This window comes from Capricornis sumatraensis, chromosome 13 (genome assembly GCF_032405125.1).
Source record: "Capricornis sumatraensis isolate serow.1 chromosome 13, serow.2, whole genome shotgun sequence".
NCBI lineage: Eukaryota > Metazoa > Chordata > Mammalia > Artiodactyla > Bovidae > Capricornis > Capricornis sumatraensis.
Window position 1 is genome coordinate 13,850,589 of NC_091081.1, and position 24,098 is coordinate 13,874,686.

General features: G+C 42.2%; 1 protein-coding gene across 1 annotated transcript in view; it reads right to left on the bottom strand.

Moving 5' to 3' along the window:
• Positions 1-19,278, bottom strand: part of TPD52L1 (TPD52 like 1) — a 69,052-nt gene extending 49,774 nt beyond the window's left edge. The window contains exons 1-3 of the mRNA XM_068985523.1: positions 19,105-19,278; positions 14,103-14,180; positions 13,538-13,682 (exon numbers count right to left, since the gene is read on the bottom strand). Of these exons, the coding sequence (XP_068841624.1) occupies positions 13,538-13,682; positions 14,103-14,180; positions 19,105-19,278 (397 nt within the window). The remainder of the gene's footprint in view (positions 1-13,537; positions 13,683-14,102; positions 14,181-19,104) is intronic.
• Between the last annotated feature and the right edge of the window lie 4,820 nt (positions 19,279-24,098).

A 24,098-nucleotide genomic window follows, 5' to 3' on the forward strand; every position in this document is an offset into this window, starting at 1 on the left:
AGCTCATCCGCCATTCTCAGAGCACTGGGCAATCTCAGCTCCCAATCCTCTACTCATGCTGCTCTTTGGCAAGTCATACCCATCCCTGTCACCTTCATGCGTTCAACACTGCTTCACCCTCAGCCTGCCTCTGGCTAAGTCGCTTCAGTGATGTCCGACTCTGCAATGCTATGGACAGTAACCCTCCAGGCTCCTGTCAATGGGATTCTCTAAGCAAGAATACTGGAGTGGGTTGCCATGCCCTCCTCCAGGGGATCTTCCCAACCTAGGGATTGAATCCGTGTCTCTTATGTCTCCTGCAGTGGCAGATGAGTTCTTTACCACTAGCGTCACCTGGGAAGTCCTTCAACCTCAGAAAGTGAAAGAAAGTGAAAGTGTCAGTCGCTAAATCATGTACGACTCTGTAATCCCGTGGACAGTAACCCAACAGGCTCCTCTGTTCATGGGATTCTCCAGGCAAGGATACTGGAGTGGGTTGCCATTCCCTTCTCCAGGGGATCTTCCCAACCCAGGGACTGAACTTGGGTCTCCCACAATGCAGGCAGATACTTTACCGTCTGAGCCACCTGGGGAGCCCAGGCCAAATGGCACCCACACTGTGAAGCTTTTCCCTGAATTACCTGCTTCCTCATGTATGTATCTTATCTGTTCTGACTGGTTCTGCTCCAGCACTCATCACACTGATTTCCGGGTTTATTCGTCCGGGAGTCGGTGGTGGACAGGGAGGCCTGGCGTGCTGCGATTCATGGGGTTGCAAAGAGTCAGACACGACTGAGCGACTGAACTGAATGAAGAACACTTCGAGAATACAGACTCTGTCTTCATTATGTCTGAATCTCCAGCACTTAGCACAGTTGTAGCACATAATAGGAGAATGACTAGAACCTCTGGTCAAAAACCACCAAAGAAAATAGAAAAGACAAGAAAAATTACTGAATCAGGGAAACTTTCTGAGCAAGAGAGTTGCCAGTTCTTACAAACTGCAATCCAAAATCATAGCCTATTTTGTGGGGGAAGATAGACTTTTAAAATACGTAGGAGCAAAAAGAATAGATGAGTCTTTTCAATTGTGTCAATGTTATCACCACAAGGACAGCATATATACAGTATAGGTATAAACCATTAAATAACTCATTTCAGTCTACATCTTTGGCACCAGTGGGAGACAATGCACACTTCTGAATCGTGAATGGTGATTTTAATTCCAAATAAAGAGTTGGTAAAGGAACATACCCAAAGAAAACTTAACACAAGCTGAGCAAAATGGACCTGGGCAAAAGGGGTCCAGATTTTATTTTACTTTATTATTATTTTTTAAACATTCCTTTATTTACTTACATATTGGCCACACACTGTGGCATGCGCAATCCTGACCAGGGATCGAACACGTGCCCCCTGCACTGGCAATGTGGGGTCTTAAACATTGGACCGCAAGGGAAGTCCCAAGGCTCTGGATTTTAGAAGGTGGCTGATGAGACAGTTCCCTTGGTATCTCTAATTTTCTTGAAGGGATCTCTAGTCTTTCCCATTCTATTGTTTTCCTCTATTTCTTTGCATTGATCACTCAGGAAGGCTTGCTTATCTTTCCTTGTTATTATTTGGAACTCTGCATTCAAATGGGTATATCTTTTCTTTTCTCCTTTGCCTCTAGCTTCTCTTCTTTTCTGAGCTATTTGTAAGACCTCCTCAGACAACCATTTTGCCTTTTTGCATTTCTTTTTCTGGGGGATGGTCTTGATCACTGCCTCCCGTACAATGTCATGAACCTCTGTTCATAGTTCTTCAGGCACTGTATCAGATCTAACCCCTTGAATCTATTTCTCACTTCCACTGTATAATCATAAGGGATTTGACTTAGGTCATACCTGAATGGTGTAGTGGTTTTCCCTACTTTCTTCAATTTAAGTCTGAATTTGGCAATAAGGACTTCATGATCTGAGCCATAGTCAGCTCCTGGTCTTGTTTTTGCTTACTGTATAGAGCTGCACCATCTTTGACTGCAAAGAATATGATCAATCTGATTTCGGTATTGACCATCTGGTGATGTCCACATGTAGAGTTTTCTCTTGTGTTGTTGGAAGAGAGTGTTTGCTATGACCAGAGAGTTCTCTTGGCAAAACTCTGTTAACCTTTGCCCTGCTTCATTTTGTACTCCAAGGCCAAATTTGCCTGTTACTCCAGGTATCTCTTGACTTCCTATTTTTGCATTCCAGTCTCCTATGATGTAAAGGACATCTTTTTTGGCTGTTAGTTCTAGACGGTCTTGTAGATCTTCATCGAACCATTCAACTTCTGCACCTTCAGCATTACTGGTTGGGGCATAGACTTGTAGTAGTGATATTGAATGGTTTGCCTTGGAAACAAATAGATAGCATTCTGTTGTTTTTGAGATTGCACCCATGTACTGCATTTTGGACTCTTTTGTGGCTATGAGGGCTATTCAATTTCTTCTAAGGGATTCTTGCCCATGGTAGTAGATATAACGGTCATCTGAATTAAATTAGATATTAAGAAGAGGTGACAAGAATTCTCAGAAGAACTAAGCAAAAAAGATCTTAATGACCCAGATAACCACGATGGTGTGATCACCTACCTAGAGTCAGACATCCTGGAATGTGAAGTCAAGTGGGCCTTAGGAACCATCACTGTGAACAAAGCTAGTGGGAGTGATGGAATTGCAGTTGAGCTATTTCAAATCCTAAAAGATGATGCTGTGAAAGTGCTACACTCAATGTGATAGCAAATTTAGAAAACTCAGCGGTGGCCACAGGACTGGAAAAGGTTAGTTTTCATTCCGATCCTAAAGAAAGGCAATGTCAAAGAATGTTCAAACTACACAACAATTGCATTCATCTCACACGTTAGCAAAGTAATGCTCAAAATTCTCTGAGCCAGGCTTTGATAGTAAGTGAACCATCAACTTCCAGATGTTCAAGCTGCATTTAGAAAAAGCAGAGGAACCAGAGATCAAATTGCCAACATCCGTTGGATCATAGAGAAAGCAAGAGAGGTCCAGAAAAACATCTACTTCTGCTTTATTGACTATGCCAAAGCCTTTGACTGTGTGGATCACAACAAACTGTGGAAAATTCTGAAATAGATGGGAATACCAGACCACCTGACCTGCCTCATGAGAAATCTACATGCAGACCAAGAAGGAAGAGTTAGAAATGGACATGGAACAATAGACTGGTTCAAAATTGGGAAAGGAGTACGTCAAGGCTATATACTGTCACCTTGCTTATTTAACTTATATGCAGAGTACATCATGCAAAATGCCAGGCTGGATGAAGCAGAAGCTGGAATCAAGATTTCCAGGAGAAATATCAATAACCTCACATATGCAGATGACACCACCTATATGGCAGAAAGCAAAGAGAGAACTAAAGAGCCTCTTAATGAAACTGAAAGAAGAGAGTGAAAAAGTTGGTGTAAAACTCAACATTCAAAAAACTAAGATCATGGCATCTGGTCCCATTACATCATGGCAAATAGATGGAGGAACAATGAAAACGGTGAGAGACTTTATTTTGGGGGTCTCCAAAATCACTGTAGTGGTGACTACAGCCATGAAATTAAAAGACACTGGCTTCTTGGAAGAAAGGCTATGTCCAACCTAGATAGCATATTAAAAAGCAGAGACATTACTTTGCCAACGAAGGTCCGTCCAGTCAAAGCTATGGTTTTTCCAGTAGTCACGTATGGATTGGACTATAAAGAAAGCTCTGTGTGTCTGTTAGTCACTCAGTCATGTCTGACTCTTTGTGACCCCATGAACTGTAGCCCACCAGGCTTCTCTGTCCGTGGAATTCTCCAGGCAAGAATACTGGTGTGGATTGCAATTCTTGGATCTTCCCGACCCAGGGATCAAACCCCGGTCTCCTGCATCGCAGACAGAGTCTTTACCGTTTGAGCTACAGGGAGGCGCTGAAGAATTGATGCTTTTGAACTGTGGAGTTGGAGAAGACTCTTGAGAGTCCCTTGGACTGCAAGGAAATCAAACCAGTCAATCCTAAAGGAAATCAGTCCTGAACATTCATTGGAAGGACTGAACTGAAATTCCAATACTTTGGCCACTGATGCAAAGAACTGATTCATTGGAAAAGTCCCTGATGCTGGGAAAGATTGAAGGCAGGAGGAGAAGGAGACAACAGAGGATGAGATGATTGGATGGCATAAACAACTTGATGGACATGAGTTTGAATAAGCTCTGGGAGTTGGTGATGGACAGGGAAGCCTGGTATGCTATAGTCCATGGGGTCACAAAGAGTTGGACATGACTGAGCGACTGAACTGAACTGAGAAGACAGTGCCTTTCGAGATCAGCAGGGGAGGGACAGGGAGAATGCAAAGCCCCAGTGTCCATGGATCTCATACAGCACTCACAGACCACTGCAGTCAGAAGTTACCAGAAGCTGGTCTGCTGTCCCCACACTCTCAGACATACAAGCCTTTGCTCATTCTGGGTAGCAATGACTATTGAGGAACATTTAAAAATCAGGTCATGTTGAACTGATGAGAAACTCTGCATATCATTTGCCTCTATTTTGTGAAAGCATTTCCTATATTTTGAATGCAAATTTTTTCAAAGAAAATATGTATTTAAATCTGTTTGTAGTGAGTACAATTCTGTACACATGTAGTCAATTTTCAACATATTTTTAACAAATGACTAAGTCTAGAACTATTTTTTTTTAAAAAAAAGATCAAACTGTCTTAAGAATTTATTAAGTGAGTTTATAGCATACTAAACATGGAAACGGGCTTCCCTGACGATTCAGACAATAAAAAACCTGCCTGCAATGCAGGAAACCTGGGTTTGATCCCTGGGTTGGGACGATCCCCTGGAGAAGGAAATGAGAATCCACTCCAGTATTCTTGCCTGGAGAATCCCATGAATCAAAGAACCTGGCAGGCTACATACAGTCGATGGGGTCGCAAAGTGTTGGATACAACTGAGCATCTAACATACACACACAAACATGGAAACAGGAAGGCTCCTGGTCCTTTTTTAAACTTCTTCTCCAGGTGGTGGCAAACAAAACCACAAAACCAAAGTCTTCAAGTAAAATGACTGAAAGAAGGGTTTAAATAATAATCAGTGGCTTTAAAATGTACATTCTTTTAGAAAGATGCACCTCAGGAGTTTAGCACGTTCTGGCAACTCTAAGGGCTTCCCCAGGGCTCAGCAGTAAAGAATCCGCCTGCAATGCAGGAGCCTGCGGTTCCATTCCTGCGTTGGGAAGATCCCCCGGAGGGGGGCATGGCAACCCATTCCAGTATTCTCGCCTGTTGAATCCCATGGACAGAGGAGCCTGGTGGGCTACAGTTTATACTGCCACAAAGAGTCAGACACAACTGAAGCGACTTAGCACACACACACAGCAGCTCTAAACCATGGCGATATGTTCCAGGAAACCCAATGCAGGCAGTCAGGTGGTAATCATCCACTAAAGAGACTTCATCCAGCGGTGCAACAACGTGGAAACACAAGAAAAGTCAAGCTTTAACACTGCCCTATGATTCCAAAGCATTCTTGTGCAGTAAGTCATTTAAAATTTTTCATTGACATCTGATACTTCATGATGTAAGTACTCAATTCTAGCATATTTTCCTTGTATATGAAGGCAAGTTAAATTTGATGTCTTTTTCCTTCAGAGTCTCATTTGAATTGAAATAAATGTCTAAATAAAGAATTTAGCACTTGACTTTTTCTTGGTTTTATGTGTCATGCAAACATCAGTAATTATTTAGTGAATCACACAAATCTAGCAAAACATTTTTTTAGGCTGTATTTTTGATAAAAATGAAAATCAATAATATCCAGCCTTAGACCCTTCAATCCATAATCAGCTGAGTAGGTAAGATGGTTTGTTTAAATTCAAATAAACAAACAAAAACACCCTTACAGTTAAAGAAAAAGTTTTCTTTCATCAGAATCAGATTCCGTTTCACAACAGTGTCTAGATTCTGTAGGCTCTTGGGATCCTTAAGTGCCAGAAGAGGTCAGTAATGTTATGTTAACACGATGTTAGTATATTTACATGTTCTTTTTCCTAAGGATGAAGGAAAATGAGACAAACTTGTTCTTTTTTGCTATGACTTTTCAGTTGGATGGGTGCCTCAACCCCAGCACAATATGACATTTGGGGTCAGAGGATTCTTTGTTATGGAAGTCTGTTCTGCACACTGTAGGATGCTCAGGAGTTTACAGGGTCTCTGCCAAATAGACATCGGTAGGATCCTTCCCCCAGCTGAGATGACCTGTCTCCAGACACTGCCCAATGTCCTCTGCAGGGCAGAACCACACCCCGCTGGGAACCACGGAAGGAGTTCTCCTGGAAGCATGGAGGTGCCCCATGTCCACTATTATGGCTGCCAGGAGGGAGCTGACACACGTTCTCAGTGTGTCAGGCACTAAGCCAGTGGGTTTGATGCTCATTAATTCATATGGTTAAGTATCATCATTCCTAACTTATAGATGAGAAAATTGGTGTTCACAGAGAGAAAACGGTCGAGCCACGTTCCCCTGCTTTTTCTGCGTGCCTGTGTGTATGCTGTGTGACCCCATGGACTGTAGCCTGCCAGGCTCCTCTGTCCATTGGATTCTCCAGGCAAGAATACTGGAGTGGGTTGCCGTGCCCTCCTCAGGAGATCTTCCTGACCCAGGGATCGAACCTGCATCTCTTATGTCTCCTGCATAGGTTCTTACCTCTCCTGCATGGTAGAAAGAAAGAAGGTGAAGTCGCTCAGTCGTGTCCGACTCTTTGTGACCCCATGGACTGCAGCCCACCAGGCTCCTCTGTCCATGGGACTCTCCAGGCAAGAGTACTGGAGCGGGGTACCATTTCCTTCTCCAGGAGATCTTCCCGACCCAGGAATCGAACCCGGGTCTCCCGCATTGTAGGCAGATGCTTTTACCGTCTGAGCCACCAGGGAAGTCCTGCATGGTAGGTAGCTTCTTTACCACTAGCTCCACCTGGGAAGCCCGTAACATCCCCTCCCTTCGCTCTTATTTCCTTTTTTTCTGGAGACATTAGTGACTCCACTGTCTCAGGGAAAAGACACTCAAATGCCTCTTTGAAAACTGGGTGGTATAACCTCTCACCTCCGAAGACTAATGGGCTTCATTCAGTTCTCTTTGGACTCTTCCACGTCACCAATTACAGACACTATTGTTTACCTAGTTCCTGCCACCCATCTGAATCTTTAGCACTAAGATGAAATGAAAAACAACTTGGCCAAGTTTTTAATGATCGTTTGGGATAGAGCTCAAATGAGAGTAGTCATTGGAAAGAAATTCTTGTTTCTGAAGTATGGGCTAACTTTAAGAAAATATTAAATTACATGTTATTTCAGAAATAACAAGTTTGCACACATGATTAGAACGTTATATTTTACTTTGAGTAAAAAACAGACTTTGCTTTAAAAAAAATCATCCAACTGTTCTGCCTCTAGTGGTAAAGAACTCACCTGCCAATACAGGAGATATTAAGACACACGGGTTAGATCCCTGGGTCGGGAAGATCCCCTAGAGAAGGAAATGGCAACCTACTCCGGTGTTCTTGCCTAGAGAATCCCATGGACAGAGGAGCCTAGCCAGGGGGTTGCAAAAACGTCAGACACGACTAAAGCGACTTAGTACCTGGCACGTGTTCTGCCTCTTAGAGTTCTGAGTCGTACACTTAACACTCAAAAGAGTCTTTACTTTAGGGCCTGGCAGGGAGAAAGAGGGAAGTGATTTCTGACTTGGAAGACAAACATTTCCCCAAAATTCTCACTGTTAGAAAAAGAACTCGAAAGAGATAAAAAAAAGGAGAATCAGAAAAATAAGCAAAGTTACATCTCTTGCATTTCTAAGCATGTGAACTTGATTCATACCGCTCAGTACGGAACTGGATCAAAGGGCAGATATGTGTTGTTGAGAACTATTCATTAGAGATTATGAAGATAACAGACCTACCAAGATGAAAAAGTTAAAAGATTCAAGGATTTAGACGGTCAAAGTGATAACACATAAAAAGAAACTGTAATCTGGGAAAGGAACATCTCTTTCTCTCTATGAAAGATCATTCATATATAGGAGGCATGTTGAAAAGAGCCGCAGCTCTTTTCTCAGCAAGCAACAAACAAGATGAAATGACATTTCAGTAAGCAAGATTATGCGTCTGTGTTCAGAAATGTTTTCAGATTATAAATTAAATGTAGTTCCTCGAAGTCTAGAAAAAGTTGGGAGACTCTTTTCCGGAGCTCCTTAGTGGGAGAGTCACCACATGACTATTCTGACTAAAAGCACGGGTTTGGCCAAGTATCTCCAAGGAATAGATTTACGGTTGTTGTTTTTTCATTTTTGTGCCGAAAGATTTAGGAATATGACTACACCTTTGCTACTAAGGGGCAGCAATTCTAATGCTGGTTCTGCCACTCTCCGGATAAGTGGCTCCAAGGACTCCTCTTTGCTCTCACCTCTGTGCCTCATATGTAAAACATGGACAGCGTGTCAGACTCATAAATCTGTTTAGATACCATGGTGATGAGGTAGATGGAGAGTGTAAGAATAGAGTCTGATGTCACATACATAAGCATGAAGAAAAGGAAAGCTCTATTTCCACCGAAACTTGTTGTACAATTTTAATGGAATCTGATAAACACCAAAGTGCATATTATGGATAAAATAAATATTCATGTCAAGTTCATTAATCAATGTCATGTGTCTTATATAAGCTAAGAGAAAAAATAACAATTTAACATGTAGTATGTCTCTTAAAAACCATTTGGCGATTGTCAGTCTGATATTTAGACAGAAGCTAGGATGATATTTATTTACATTTCCTGTATTTGCAGGGCAACATACCCAAACTTGTTTCAACATTCAAACTATAATTAAGCTCTTATATTACTGAAATGGTAATTAACACTTTGGAACTGCCCCAGATGTTTCTGATGCAAGTTCATATTTGATCTTCTTATTATCTCTCTGTGACAGTCAGAAGGATTAAGGATATGAGATGAGGTCTTAACAGAAAATATAGGAAGTCTTAGAAAACAACCACAACTTTGGAAGCTATGCAAATCTTTTCTTGTTTTCCTGAGCCTTTGATGAGTCATACCTTTAGAGCTAAATTTAAGGCATCACTCCAAGTCAACTGAGTTGGAATCTTTGAGGTCAACCTTGCACATTTGAGTTTTTTTTAAGTCCCACAGGTGACACTGATAGGCAGTCAAGATTGAGAACAATTGATTTTAAATGACATAATATGATATAAGCGGTGCCACAGATTGGCCCTGGCCTAGTTTCTAGAAATATAGTGATTATCAGAGCAAAGCCTTTTGCTCTCGTGAAACTTAAGAGACACTTGAGCAGGTAAGCAACAATTCATAAGGCTGTGGCTGGGCACCTCGACAGAGCAACTGGAGGAAGGGTTTCCGTCTCAAAACAGGACCGGCAGTGGTCTGAGAAGTCAAAAGAAGCCTCTCTAAGATGGGTCATTGCGCTGGCCCCAAGAAGGAGCTGAAATTTAAAACTCCAAAAGGAAAGACATTTCTAGGGACAGGCAAGAGCTAGCTCAAAAGCCCTAAGGTTAAAACCTGCTTGGAACATCAAAGAATCAAAACACGCAAGTACTGATTACAGCAACACGAGATGGCAATGCTGACTTACCCTGTATCACCAGGGAATGTCACATCAGTGCACTTCTCGTAGACCTAAAGTTTACTTAATGCTTTTAAAATACTCATTTTATACAAAATCTTTCTTTCATTAAAGAGACACAAAAAATGCATGATATGCTTCTTACCCTCAAAGAGCAGAGTAGAGCTCCTCAGTGTGCACAGCTAAATATAAATTAAGAAAGAATGTAATAAACACTTTAGCCAAGTGTTTAAACAGCATACTATTGGCACGAGATAGGAAATGTTTAATTCCAAAAACTAATCCTCAAGGTCTTCTCAGAAATGTTGTTTAATATTGGTCTCACAAAATAGGAGAATCTTGACAGGTAGTAATGGGGAGGGAGATCTTATAGGAAGAGCATTGGCAAAGTATAAGGACCAAAAAAGTTCAGGTTTAGTACAAGAATGAAGAGTTGCTTGACCATCCGAAGTTAGGCTTTTAGGGGAAGGGGTGAGCTGCTGCTGCTGCTGCTAAGTCACTTTTGTCCGACTCTATGTGACCCCATAGACGGCAGCCCACCAGGCTCCCCTGTCCCTGGGATTCTCCAGGCAAGAACACTGGAGTGGGTTGTCATTTCCTTCTCCAATGCATGAAAGTGAAAAGTCAAAGTGAAGTCACTAGTCATGTCCGACTCTTTGAGACCCCATGGACTGCAGCCTACCAGGCTCCTCCATCCACGGGATTTTCCAGGCAAGAGTACTGGAGTGGGTTGCCATTGCCTTCTCCGGAAGGGATAAGAAATGTACCAAAAAGAACGTTTGGTCTGGATCCTAGAGGATCCTGAATTGGAAAAAAGATGGAAAGGAGACTGGAGGCAGGAGATGGAAAAAGAAGGACAGGCTTTTGAGCAGAGGGATGGCAGGATAGGAGATGTGCTTAGAGGAGAAAACACGACTTTCCTGATGCTATGATGTACTCAGGGATGACCTCATGGGCTGCTGAGTTATAAATGGCCCTCTCATCCTTAAACAGAAAACTCGGAAATACTGAGCTTCCAGATCTATTCCTGCTTCTTCCAGATCTTTCCCTGCTGTGAACTGCCCACTTCTAACCAATTGCAAACTACAGGATGCCAAGAAAACAAAAAAAAGTCGCACTCAATATCAATTGCGTAATTGAGTAAATACGCTGGAACTCCAGAGGCGGTCCTAGTCAGCTTTTACCGATTAAATGGCATGGGGCCCTGTATTCATTTTTTAATTTTTTTACTTTTCAGAAAACTTTTCCACAGAATTCTCTGGCTGTCTAAATCGCGATGCTCTAAGAGCAGTGATCTATACATTGAACTGTCAACATTATCCTCAAGGAAAACAAAAGTCCTTTGGATTGTGAGCTCCTTGAAGGCCTGGGCATGCCTTCATCCTCATCATCTCCCCAGCTCAGTCTTGCAAGTCTCAAAGGAGAACTGCTGTGCAATGAACGCATAACAGCTTTGCACTTTTACTAAGGTTGATGTTGGAATTGGGAGGGGAGGAAATACGTACGTAGAGTCCAATACTTTCACATCAATATTATACCTAGATATATAGATTTACATATAAAATATCTATGTATATATATTTTTTCTCATTTACATACATATTTTTCATGAATATGTGCTTTGCTTATGTATGTGCACACGCAAAGGCACAGAGGTAAAGAATCACCCACCAATACAGGAGACATGGGTCTGATCCCTGGGTCAGGAAAATCCTCTGGAGTAGGAGATGGCAACCCATTCCAGTATTCTTGCCTGGAAAATTCCACGGACACAGAGGAGTCTGGCGGGCTACAGTCCATAGGGTCCCAAAGAGTCAGACATGACTGACTGCACACACACACGTACATTTTATAGACAAGTTTCCTATTTTTTTTATGCATGCGTTTCTCATATCCACAGAGGCTGTTTCCAGCTTGCCTTAGCACTCCGCCACTGTGCATGCCCCTGAAGCTATGCCATCGTAGAGAGAATGCCTCACACAGGAAGTCACAGAAAAATTGGCTGGGGATTTGTCAGCCTCCCCCAGCCCACTGGTTCTCAGCAATTTACCTTCATGGTCCCCCGAAGAGCTGTGACACACTCTCAGGAACAGTGACTCACTGTGGCAGTGAATGGCAGTAGGGATGGCACTCCCCCACCCAGTCTACCCAGGAAGAGAGGCACCAGAAAAGGAAGAAAGAGGGGAAGACGGAGGAGGAACATGGCAAAGGGGAACAGAAACACAAACAGCTTGAAAAAAATCCCCTAGGTCCTTCTGCCCCACCCCAATGAGGACAGGTCTTAGCCCTGGTCTCCACCCTTTCTACTGAGAATCTCAGTATAACTTCAGAATATCTCCTTTGGAATAAGATGGACCTGGACCTAGTCCTGGCAACGCATTTAAGAGCTGAGCAGTCCTGGCTATCTCACTTAGCTTCTCTAAGCGTCGTTTTCCTCATCTGTAAGATAGAGAAAATAATAGCCAATTCCTCAAAAAATTGTCCGGAAGATTAAATAAGATTAAATTATGTAAACTCTTGGGTATAATGTCTAACACAGAAAGATAATGAATAGATGTCAGCACTGATTATTACAAACAACCAGCTAGGCAGTGTACACGAACATCGGTGCCCTTAGGATTAAATGCTTGCCAAGGAGGACAAGGAGATAGTAGACAGGGAGGCCTGGCGTGCTGCAGTCCATGGGGTCGCAAAGAATCGGACACGACTGAGCGACTGAACTGAACTGAACTGAACTGATTTCCTCAGAACTGAAGCTGGGCAGCAGAAAGACTCACTGTGAGGTACCGCTGCATGAAAAGAAAATAAAACATACCCATCCCCCACCCCCGCTTTCCCAAGAAGGGCTAGTAACGCATCCCTTGGAGGCCAAATGATGTCATAGCAGGTGTTTTTTCCATTAAAGGGACAAGGTCTGCATGTCCATTTCTTCCTTCAGTTCAGTTCAGTTCAGTTCAGTTCATCCGCTCAGTCGTGTCCGACTGTTTGCGACCCCATGGATCACAGCACGCCAGGCCTCCCTGTTCATCACCAACTCCCGGAGTTCACTCAGACTCACGTCCATCGCGTCAGTGAGGCCATCCAGCCATCTCATCCTCTGTCGTCCCCTTCTCCTCCTGCCCCCCAATCCCTCCCAGCATCAAAGTCTTTTCCAATGAGTCAGTTCTTCGCATGAGGTGGCCAAGTTACCAGCAAGTACATTTGGCGATCCTTCTGAGGCACTTCTAGACAAGTAAAATTAGGATTTCCCCCTTTTTCTCATAAGTATTATTGCTATGAATTAACCCCAAAGAACCTCATGATGCTGGTTCTGAAACCCTTGGCATTAAGGGCAGGTGTCAGTGAGGCTGGGTGGCAGTCATATGCCAAGAGCTAAATACCTGGTCCTGAATGCCAGCCAGTTTCATCAGAAGAACAACGATTTCCACTTGGAGTAAAGCCATCCTTAACCACCCCCCACCCCAGCAACTCTCCTGCAACAGAGGCCCTGAGGGAGTAATGAGGGGGGACAGGCTTCTGCAACAGCATGGCTGGAAAGTTTGGTGGCTGTGTAGTTGCTATTTCAGGTTCTTTATTTGTAATCCTGTTCAAACCTTTTATGACTCTATATTGTGCTTTAGAATAGCAAGTTCCATGTTATTACACTGTGTGAATATTGGTTCTGTTTTTTGAGCTTTTTGTTAAAAAACAGTAAAAGTTCATAATGACAAGGTATGTTGGTGTCCAGTGTGCAGAAGGAGGAACAAGGGAAAATCAAGTATCTGAAGGCTGGTGAGGACTTGTGATGTCCCACAGTTATCCACTTCTTCCTTTGCTCAGAACTCTCTCTCTCCAGATATTAAAGAGATAGATAAGCTCAGAGTATGTTTGGCTTTATATTAATACTTGGAATATCTGCACCCTGTTTCTCTATTTTGACAAACTGCATGTGAGAATAGCCAGCCGAATGGAAAATACCACTGTGCTTGGGCACGTACAGTGCTGCACCAGTGATATTTGGTATTGGGTAGGTTCCTCTACGCTGATTCACCTACAAGAAATAATATGCCCCCAGTTTTGAACACATCATTATCCCTTCTCCATTTCCTTTTGAAATTAAAGGAAAACTAATTAAATCCATATTTTGATGGAACTGAAAGAGGACATTGAGTCTCTCCATTTAGAAATGCCTGTGCTCACGAAACACATCAAGCAAGTGGACAATGGGTGAGATCCAAGTGTCAAAGGACAGTCTGTTCTCCTGCAAAATCATCCACTAGGAAATAAGGTTAGGAACACTATTGAGAATAAAGGAATGGAGAAAATATAATCTGAACAAAATAACCAAGCAGACATCAAGAACAAAACAAAATCCCAAGGTCACCAAGAATTCACTCTTAGAAAAAACAAAGCTATAGTTTGGAAGACAAATGAATTCAGAATCCAGTTAAGATTCCATGGACCATCATACGACATAATACAAACCACTGTCATCAGTAAATAGCGCGGAGACCACGGGTATTGGATGACTCCATATTGTTTCCTTGGTCTAGCAAAAGAGATTATGTTGGGTACACTGTAAAAACTCCGAAGCATGCCAATGTAATGTTGATGGCATTCCGCTTTATTGATTTCCTATCCTCATTCTGGGTTTTGCAGTGACTCCCAAATGCCACCTACTTCAGCACTGTTTTCAGAGAGAATGACCTAGGACTTATTCTGCAAATAGGGCACCAAGAACAACAGTCTGATTCACTTGGGACTGGTCACAAGTTTGGTGTCTTCATTTTTGACAGTCCTACAGAAACTAAGAAAGGCGTATTAATTCTTGCCAGTTACAAAGTCACAGCCAGTAGGAATAGTTCAAAGTATGACCAGTATAGATTATAAGAGCTATTTCTACTCTGGCTCTTGAGGCTGTCTTTCTTTAAAGATGTGGGAAATGACCTTAGAGCAGAAAGCTCTATCCATACTTCCTTTCTATCCTAAACTCCAGTGCTTCAGTGTTGGTAGAGAATTCTAGGAAGGGAGGGCAAATGGAAAGGGATATTTTAGGAAGACCTATGATTTGACTTTCACTGTCTTAGAATACCCTTTTTATTAAGTGTTTCATTAACTGTAAGTATTACTGCTGTGGTTTTTACTTTATATTCTTCTTACGGCTCAATGTATTTCAAACAGTCATGTAATAAGGAAACAAAATCAAGTTCCTTCAATATTAGATCTGCTCCAGAGTAAAAAGAGAAGAACAATGAGGTTGTTGAAAGAAGTCTTATGGAAAAGTACTACAAAGAGAGAGGTTGCCAACCCCAACTCTGCTCTTTCCTCATGTGATTAACTATCTTTTGACAACACCTGCAAAATCAAAGGCATCAGTGTTAATGACCATGAAAAACATGTTAGATTAAAAAAATAAAGTTGATGGCAGGATATAAAGGCTTTCTTTCCTAATGAATACCTAAAAATGTTTGTTATACACATCTTAAATTAGGTATCCTAGGACGCCGTAGGCAGAGTCCATTTTCTGCTGTCTTTTTAAAATTTGTTGCTCTCAAATCTAGTTAGATACAATACATGTCATTTTCCTTTGCAGTCAAAGTAGGAGTCAGATTTTTGAACATTTCCACTTTCAATGCCTACATCAGCAGCCTCTATGATTATGACCCACACAAATCCTGTATTTGGAATGAGGTGCGCAACTGATCTCTACTGGTCCTACAAAGAATTAATTTAGCAGTTTGCCCAACTGGGATAATTACTATAAAAATATACTTAATTGTTGTTAAGTATGGTATGGAACTTTTTTCTTTCTATTTAAGCATATAATTTTAAAGCTTAAGTAGAAAAGAATGCTTAGGGTAGAGGTGAAATTAACTGGGATGCCTTCTATTTATATCAGGATGATCAGCCTTCTTATGACAAATCCAACTGCTGGAGAAAAATTACTACCTAAGGCATCTACCACAGCAGTAAAAAAGTATCTGCTCCCATTTTAAGCTAATTCTCTAAAAGTATCACACAATGCTTTCCTTAAGACTGAAAACTATTGGGTTGGCCCAAAAGTTTGCTTAGGCTTTTCCCTACAATGTAATGGGAAAACTTGAGTGAACTTTTGGACCAACCCAATATCTTAAGGAACCTGCTCCCTGAATGCCTTCCCCATAAGCTGGCCTTACTGGCATGTACTCAACAAAGCAGAGAACATCTAGGTCTGGATTTGATCTCACTGAGTAACTGCCTAAACAGCCCAGCGGAAATCTTCTGACTAGGGAATGCCAGACACCCAGCTTGATAGGTGTTTTCTGATGCTTTTTTTTTTTTTAATGCAGGTCACTACCCCATTTAGTGGATCAGTAAGTCAACTTAAGAGTCTGTGACTAGCGTTTTTTTTAATGAAATAAAACAAGGTAGATGAGAATAGAGTAGAAATTACTAGGAATACACAGAGTTAGGGCAAGTAATGTTTCATGAAATTTTCCTTCATAGCCATTATTCTATATATGTGTGTGTGTGTGTGTGTGTGTGTATATATATATATATATGCACAACCATATACATATACACACCAATATAACAGAATGTAACATAAGATGTATTGGTTATTTTGTATCAAGGTTTGAAAAGTTTGAAAAACACATCTAAGAAGGACGCTTTACTTCGTTTAATACAAGATCTAAATTTTCACACACTCTCACTGCATAGGTCCCCCTTTCCAACAAGGGAAGGGTCGGAGTAAGCCAGGATAAGTGAAGCCCTTTTAGCTATGCTTAGAACACAGCTGCAGGAGGAAGAATCAACATTTACTACAGGAAGAAGATCCCCTGAAGGATAAAAATGTGCCTTTCCACTTAGATACCAAGTTGACAGAGTAGAGACGCACTGTAGTCTCCACTGGAGTCATTAGTTTTCTCAGCTATGGTAACTTGTTCCGAAACCTACCCCTACCTGATGGCTTTAGCGGAATGTACAATATGCTTGGAGAACTATGGGACATCTTATTCAACAGGCAATGCCATAAATCCTGGCCACCTTCTCAACAGAAACTTTCAAAACAAGATCTCTATTAATTATTCTTAAAGGTGAAATGCTCCCCTTACCCCTCCCTCCAAACCCCAGCTAAAACCTTTCATGTTTTAATGCCATAAAAAAACTTGGAAGATGAGGAGGCATAAAAACAAAAGTGCATCTGACAGTTTCTGGATTTAAGACAACATAAGGCTTTGTTTATTTGCTGCCAATGCATGTGTCTATATGTATGTACACATGTATAAATACATAACTACACATACATACACAGTGGCAGCCCACTCCAGTGCTCTTGCCTGGAAAATCCCGTGGACAGAGGAGCCTGGTAGGCTGCAGTCCACGGGGTCGTGAAGAGTCGGACACGACTGAGTGACTTCACTTTGACTTTTCACTTTCATGCATTGGAGAAGGAAATGGCAACCCACTCCAGTGTTCTTGCCTGGAGAATCCCAGGGACGGGGGAGCCTGGTGGGCTGCCATCTATGGGGTCTCACAGAGTTGGACACGACTGAAGCGTCTTAGGAGTCTTCGGAGGATGCACTTTTTGCCACTGTTTGACAAAAATAGCATCACAGTTAGTTATGTACTCTTCTGTCTCTTGCTATTCTTACCTAACAATGCATAATGACTATGCATGCTAAATGGTACATCCAAAACTAACTGCTTTAAGGGACTGGTGAATAGTTCATGATAACCAAATACTGTATGTACTCAAACATTGCCCCTTTGATGGACACTTATTTACTTCACTTTTTTCTGGCTAGGAAGGTACCCACTATAATCAGTGCTGCAATGGATATCTTCGTGCAGGTACCATTCCATAGGGTAGTTTTGGTTTCAAAAAATTTCAAGAGACGAATTTAAATTTTAATAGATGCTGCCCAGTTGTTTTCCAGAAAGACTGGAGCAGTTCACATCTTGTTGGTTATTTATTTTGCATATTGTAGTGTGCATACTGTCATGTGCGTATGTTTTTTTTTTTTAAACATACTTCCCTTAAGACCTTCCAGTGGAGTCATACAAACGCCAATAGCATCAACCTGTGCCACTTCAAGGCCCTTCACTAGGCACACTTCAACCATCTAAGCTTCTTCCCAATACTTATAATCTACACTTGATCTTAGCCAAAAGGCCGAGAAGCAATCCAGCACTTTTGTCCTGTCGATCCTAACTACAAAGCCATGCTTCAAGCTCACTCTTCCAAGAAGTTCTCCTTTATAGTTGTGACCTGGGCTGGCCACCCTGAACCTTCTAGATGCTTCAGTTTTATATATACATGCTCAGTGCTGCTTTTCATTCCCTTTTTTTTTTTTTTTTCATTTTTGTTTATTGTATAAGGATCGGTTCTATTGGAAATTCCTCAAAGAATGGGAATTTGTTTCTTTGGCTGTCCTCAGAGTTTCATGAAGTACTCAAAATACCTTTCATTGCATTCTTAATCACCACCATATGTGTGTGTGTGTCTGTGTGTGTGTATGTTACAATGTGGTGTATAAACACACACAGTAATTTGTGAGTACTGGGTGCACAAATTACTTAAAGTCTCAAAGTGAAAGTGAAAGTTGCTCAGTTGTGTCCGACTCTTCGCGACCCCGTGGACTATACAGTCCATGGAATTCTCCAGGCCAGAATACAGGAATGGGTAGCTGTTTCCTTCCCCAGGGGATCGTCCCAGCCCAAGGACTGAACCCAGGTCTCCTGCATTGCAGGTAGATTCTTTACCAACTGAGCCACAAGGAAAGTCCAAGAATACTGGAGTGGGTAGCCTATCTCTTCTCCAGGGGGTCTTCCCAACCCAGGAATCAAACCAGGGTCTCCTGCATTGCAGGTGGATTCTTTACCAACTGAGCTATCAGGGAAGCCCTCTGTGATGAGTGGGACAGGGGGCTGGGAGGGAGGCACAAAAGGCAGGTGATGTATGTGTAATTGTGGCTGACTTGTGTTGCTGAAGGGCTTTCCTGGTGGCTCAGACAGTAAAGAATCTGCCTGCAACGCAGGAGACTGGGGTTTGATCCCTGGGTTGGGAAGATCCCCTGGAGAAGAGAATGGCAACCCACTCTAGTATTCTTGCCTGGAGAATCCCATGGACAGAGGAGCCTGGTGGGCTATACAGTCCATGTGGTTGAAAAGAGTTGGACGTGACTGAGCAACTAACACTCACTTTCTTTTATTTCACAGCAGAAACCAACACAACATTGTAAAGCAATTTCCCTCCAATTAAAGAATAAATTTTTTAAAAGAAAAAAATTAAAAAGACGCAGTACCCAGCGCCTGGAAAGTCATCATCCATCTAAATGGCAGGTTCCCTCCCTTTCTACCTTCAATCAGCTCTCAAAACCGCCCCCTCAGCAACCTCTCCTGACTGTCTATACAGAGGCAGCCACTGCTTTCACCTCACGTTCTAAAAATGCAACTCCTACACCACTTTGCTCACGACTTCAGCTCACGAACCCCGAAAAAGGCAGCTTGTGCCTCTGCATGGTCAAAAACAATGCTGCGCTGTGCGTTTGTTCAGGTTTACACATCTTCCCTGCACCACCGTGTGCTTCGCACCTCGCCTCCGAGAAGGCACAGCTGCTGTTTAAACCGATCCGTACAACATCCAGCCAAGTGACATACATTTACAGGTACTGGCTTAATAAAATGCCCCTGGGTGTTTACTCGGCATTTATGCCTTTCTGCCATCCCAGGCACTCTGTCATTATATGCTTAACTGATTTCTAGGAAGTACAGCTGCCAGGGAACATAGTCCTGCCTCCCTCAAGCCAGACACATCCTAGAGGTAGCTGGGCCCACAAGAACTAGCCTGAAGGGGTGATGTAGGGCAGAGCCACCAGGGGCACAGCACTCAAACTCCACTTTCCAAACAAAAGTCAACTGCCCCAGAATCTCCCCAATGCCCAAGAGACTCCTCAGACCCTGTACCATCCAACACCAACTCACTCCAGCTCTCCTTTGAAACCTGAAAAGAGAGAGAAATTGTCCAGAGACCTATGGCTCATACCATGCCAAGGGAAACAGATCAATCCTGAATGGCCACAATTATCTATGCTGGCACATTTTAGTACCCCTTCTGGGTCATCACTGTATCAGCAGAATGTAAACATTGCATTAAAAAGCAGAGACATCACTCTGCCAACAAAGGTCTGTATAGATAAGGCTGCAGTCTATCCAGTAGTCATGTATGGATGTGAGAGTCGGACCCTAAAGAAGGAGAGCACTGAAGAACTGATGCTTTTGAACACTTTTCAAGCGCTGGAGAAGACTCTTGAGAGCCCTTGAACAGCAAGGAGATCAAACCAGTCCATCCTAAAAGAAATTAACACTGAATACTCATTGGAAGGACTGATGCTGAAGCTGAAACTCCAATACTTCGGCCACTTGATGCGAAGAGCTGACTCACTGGAAAGGACCCTGATGCTGGGAAAGACTGAAGGCAGGAGGAGAAGGGGGTGACAGAGGATGAGATGGTTGGATGGTATCATTGACTCAATGGACACGAGTCTGAGCAAACTCCGGGAGACAGTGCAGGACAGGAAGCCTGCTGTGCTGCAGTCCATGACTGAGCGGCTGAACAACAATACATTGCCCCGCATACAGAAGATGCTTACCATTTAATAAATGTTATCATAGAGTAACATATGCCTCTGTCTAGTTCTATCCTCAGTGCTAGTGGAAAACACCCAAATTCTATAGCTATTCTTGGTCTGATATTTAAATTCCGTGATTCTGGTTAAATCTTGGTTTGATTTCGTCTCTCTCTTTTTTCTCTAGAAAATAGCATGTACATGATCAGGCAGAATAGCTGGTCACCTTGACAGTATCACTGAACTCCCAGCAGCCTTAGTTCTCTTTGTACTATGGCCGATAATGTTTCTTGAGTCTCTTAGATCTGTTACGCAGTTCCCTGGGTTATTCCTAAATCCTCCTGGAGAGGTATCTTATATTACAACCTCTTCGTCTTCCTGAAGTTTGGTCTGGCATTGTTACTTATACTAATCATTTAGATCATATATTAACAGGTTTGCTACCTCATTGCTACAAATTGATTTGAAGTATGTAAATTAATAATTCATTAATAATATGACGTCGTGTTCACTGCCATCAGATTTTTCACCTTTCTGGATCTTAAAGAGAAAGGCAAACTGTAGACTTGAACCCAACTTCTAAGACTACTCTATGCCATTATTTCCCCCCTCTTCTGTTTCCAGCTTTGTAATCTGCACAAGAGCAATGCCAGCCTCCTTCACACCCCCTGAAAAGACTGTGAATACTCACAATTAGATGTACTGAATAGCATTCAGCAAGTATAAAGGGTTATGGTAATAGCAAGTCATTTGGCTGCCATTCTGTGGGCCACCAGAGCTGGGAGCTGGTTTGATTCTATTTCTTTATTTAAAGGAACTTTGAGCAAGTAAATAGAAAACATTTTTGATACCTGAATGTATCATTAGAAAAACTGGGAAACAGTGTTTTATATAGATGTGAAAGAATCCCACTCATGTTTTCAATTATAAGTTGAATTCCACAGAATGGGGTAATTCACACTCTCCTTTATATCCTCTGATAAAGACAAGCTGAATACACACACATAGATATGCTGAATATATTTATTTATTTATTTAAAAATTATGTATTGGATTTAATTTGCAAATTCCAATTTGTTAGTACTTTCAGGAACCTCAAAGTTAAAGTGAAATTTTGTTCAGTTTAAAAAAGTTATAAACCATGCTTGGCACTAACTGTCCAGTTAACCATAGCAGTCGGTAGGTAACCCTGGGAAAAGGTTCAATTTCAAATATCTGTCCTTGAAATCATAACAAATACAAGCCTGCCTTTCTTTTCCTTCTTTCCTTGTCTTCCACCTCCACTCCATAACAGAGTTGAATTGACTTACAACATCATATATGATGAGATAATAATTATACAAAAATAAAATAGGGCTTGTATAACAACTATGAGAAGATGTAGGGAAACTGACATATCTGATGATTCCCAAAGACTCTGAGTGGAACAATTACTCATGTGATAGAGAGCTGACAGAAGAACAGCAATAACCAGAACTATGGATAAGAGATAATGAAATGGTAGCGTCAAGATGGCATCAGAGTTCTGCCTCGTGATGGATCCAGGTGCATTTAGACTCGAGGTAGAAAGTGACTTTCCTTGTCGAAATGGCTTTCAAACTCTCTCTCTCTCTTAACCAGATTGCCTTGAAGATGCTACTCCCCAGGGCAACACAGCCCTCTTAAAAACTATTTTTGAAATTTTCTTAGAATGCTCAAACAACATTATCATGCTTGAGAGCAGAAAAGACTCACTTCAAATAAGAGCTGGCTTCTCAGTATTTCCGTCCATAAAAGGATCACTGGCATTCAGAGTAAGTACACTGAAGGACTAGAAAAAAAAAGTACTACCAAGTGAAAAGAAAGAAATGAAAAATCATTCTGCTACATGGAAAAAACTTCTACCTTAAATATATACCAGACACAATGAAATTATCAGCATGGTAGAAGCAAAACAGTATACAACTCACATTACCCTAAAGCCTAAATAGAAAGGGGAAAAAATGATCTGCCTGTGAAATGTTTTAAGGAATTTATAAAATAAATATTCAACCACTAATACTATGGAAATCAGTATTCCAATAGTGGTTCTTAGTTAGCAAAGGGCTTAGAGGCATGTGGGGATTATTATAATTCTATTCACACTTGAGTACGACAAGGCTACATATTGTCACCCTGCTTATTTAACTTATATGCAGAGTACATCATGTGAAATGTCAGACTGGATGAGTTACAAGCTGGAATCCAGACTGCGAGGAGAAATATCAATAACCTCAGACATGCAGATGATAGGACTGTAATGGCAGAAAGCAATGAGGGAGTAAAGAGCCTCTTGATGAGGGTGAAAGAGGAGAGTGAAAAAGCCAGCTTAAAACTCAATATTAAAAAAAATAAGATCACGGCATCCAGTTCCATCATTTCATGGCAAACCGGAGGGGAAAAGGTGGAAGCAGTGACAGACTTCCTCTTCTTGGGCCCTAAAATCACTGCAGATGGTGACTTTAGTCATGAAATTAGAAGACAATTGCTTCTTGGAAGGAAAGCGATGACAAACCTAGACAGGGTACTAAAAAGCAAAGATATCACTTTGCCGACGGAGGTCCATAGAGTCAAGGCTATGGTCTTTCCAGTAGTCATATATAGATGTGAGAGTTGGACCATAAAGAAGGCAGAGCACCAAAGAATTGAAAGTGTTTGAACCGTGGTGCCGGAGAAGACTCTTGAGAGTCCCTTGGACAGCAAGGACATAAAATAGTCAACTCTGAAAGGAAATCAACCCTGAATACTCATTGGAAGGACTGATGCTGAAGCTGAAGCTCCAGTACTTTGGCCACCTGATGTGAAGAGCCGATTCACTGGAAAAGATCCTGATGCTGGGAAAGATTGAGGACAAAAGGAGAAGACGGTGACAGAGGATGAGATGTATCCTCTGGATGGTATCACAGATTCAATGGACATGAACTTGGGCAAACTTCGGGAGATGGTAAGAGACAGGGAGGCCTGTGGTGGTGCAGTCCATGGGGTCACAAAGGGGTGGACCTGACTTGGAGACTGAACAACAACATTCACTCTTGAGGGAGTCCAGCCTCTGAGCAGTTGACTTTAACCAGGAGGCTGAGTGGGATGACCCTGTCTTTCTTTGAGCAACACTAACTGCTGTTGTTGTACTAATTGCTCAATCGTGTTGGACTCTTTGTGACCCCATGGACTGCAGCCCACCACACTCCTCTGGAATGGGGGTTGCCATTTCCTTCTCCAGGGGATCTTCCCAACCCAGGGATCAAACCTGGTCTCCTGCATTACAGGCGAATTCTTTACCATCTGAGCCACCAGGGAAGCCCAAAGGGTGGTACAGTCACTGAGGAGGTTGGTAGGTGGCAGGTGGAGAGGAAGAAGAAAGGCTTCCCTGATCAGGAAGAGAACCCAGGCTGTGGCAGTGACAGCCCTGAATCGTAATCACAGACTGCCAGGGAGCGTTCCCAGTACTTACTGCTTTAAGCAACATGTCCTGAGGGCTTTCTTGGGTAATCCACTGTGTTCCACAGCACACAGTGATAAACAGAATAATGGAACAAAGCACAGTGTTTTTCTTCTTGAAGTTCTCTGTTGCCGGGAGAGCTAAAGTTGAACAGGAAAGTGACCGGGGAAGTTGTGTCCAAATGAAGGAGAGAACTATGAAGGATGCCAAGAATGCAGTCAGGTGTGTCTGTTAAGACTGAGTGACTCAAAGAATATGAAGGATTTCAGAGATATAGCAGAGGTCTTTACAGCTGGGTGGAAAGAATGTTCATAAGAGGCAAAGAAATGCAAAATCCAATCAAGTGGGGGCTGCAGATTTCCCTCTAGAAGTCCCAGAATTGCAGACACAGCAGTTC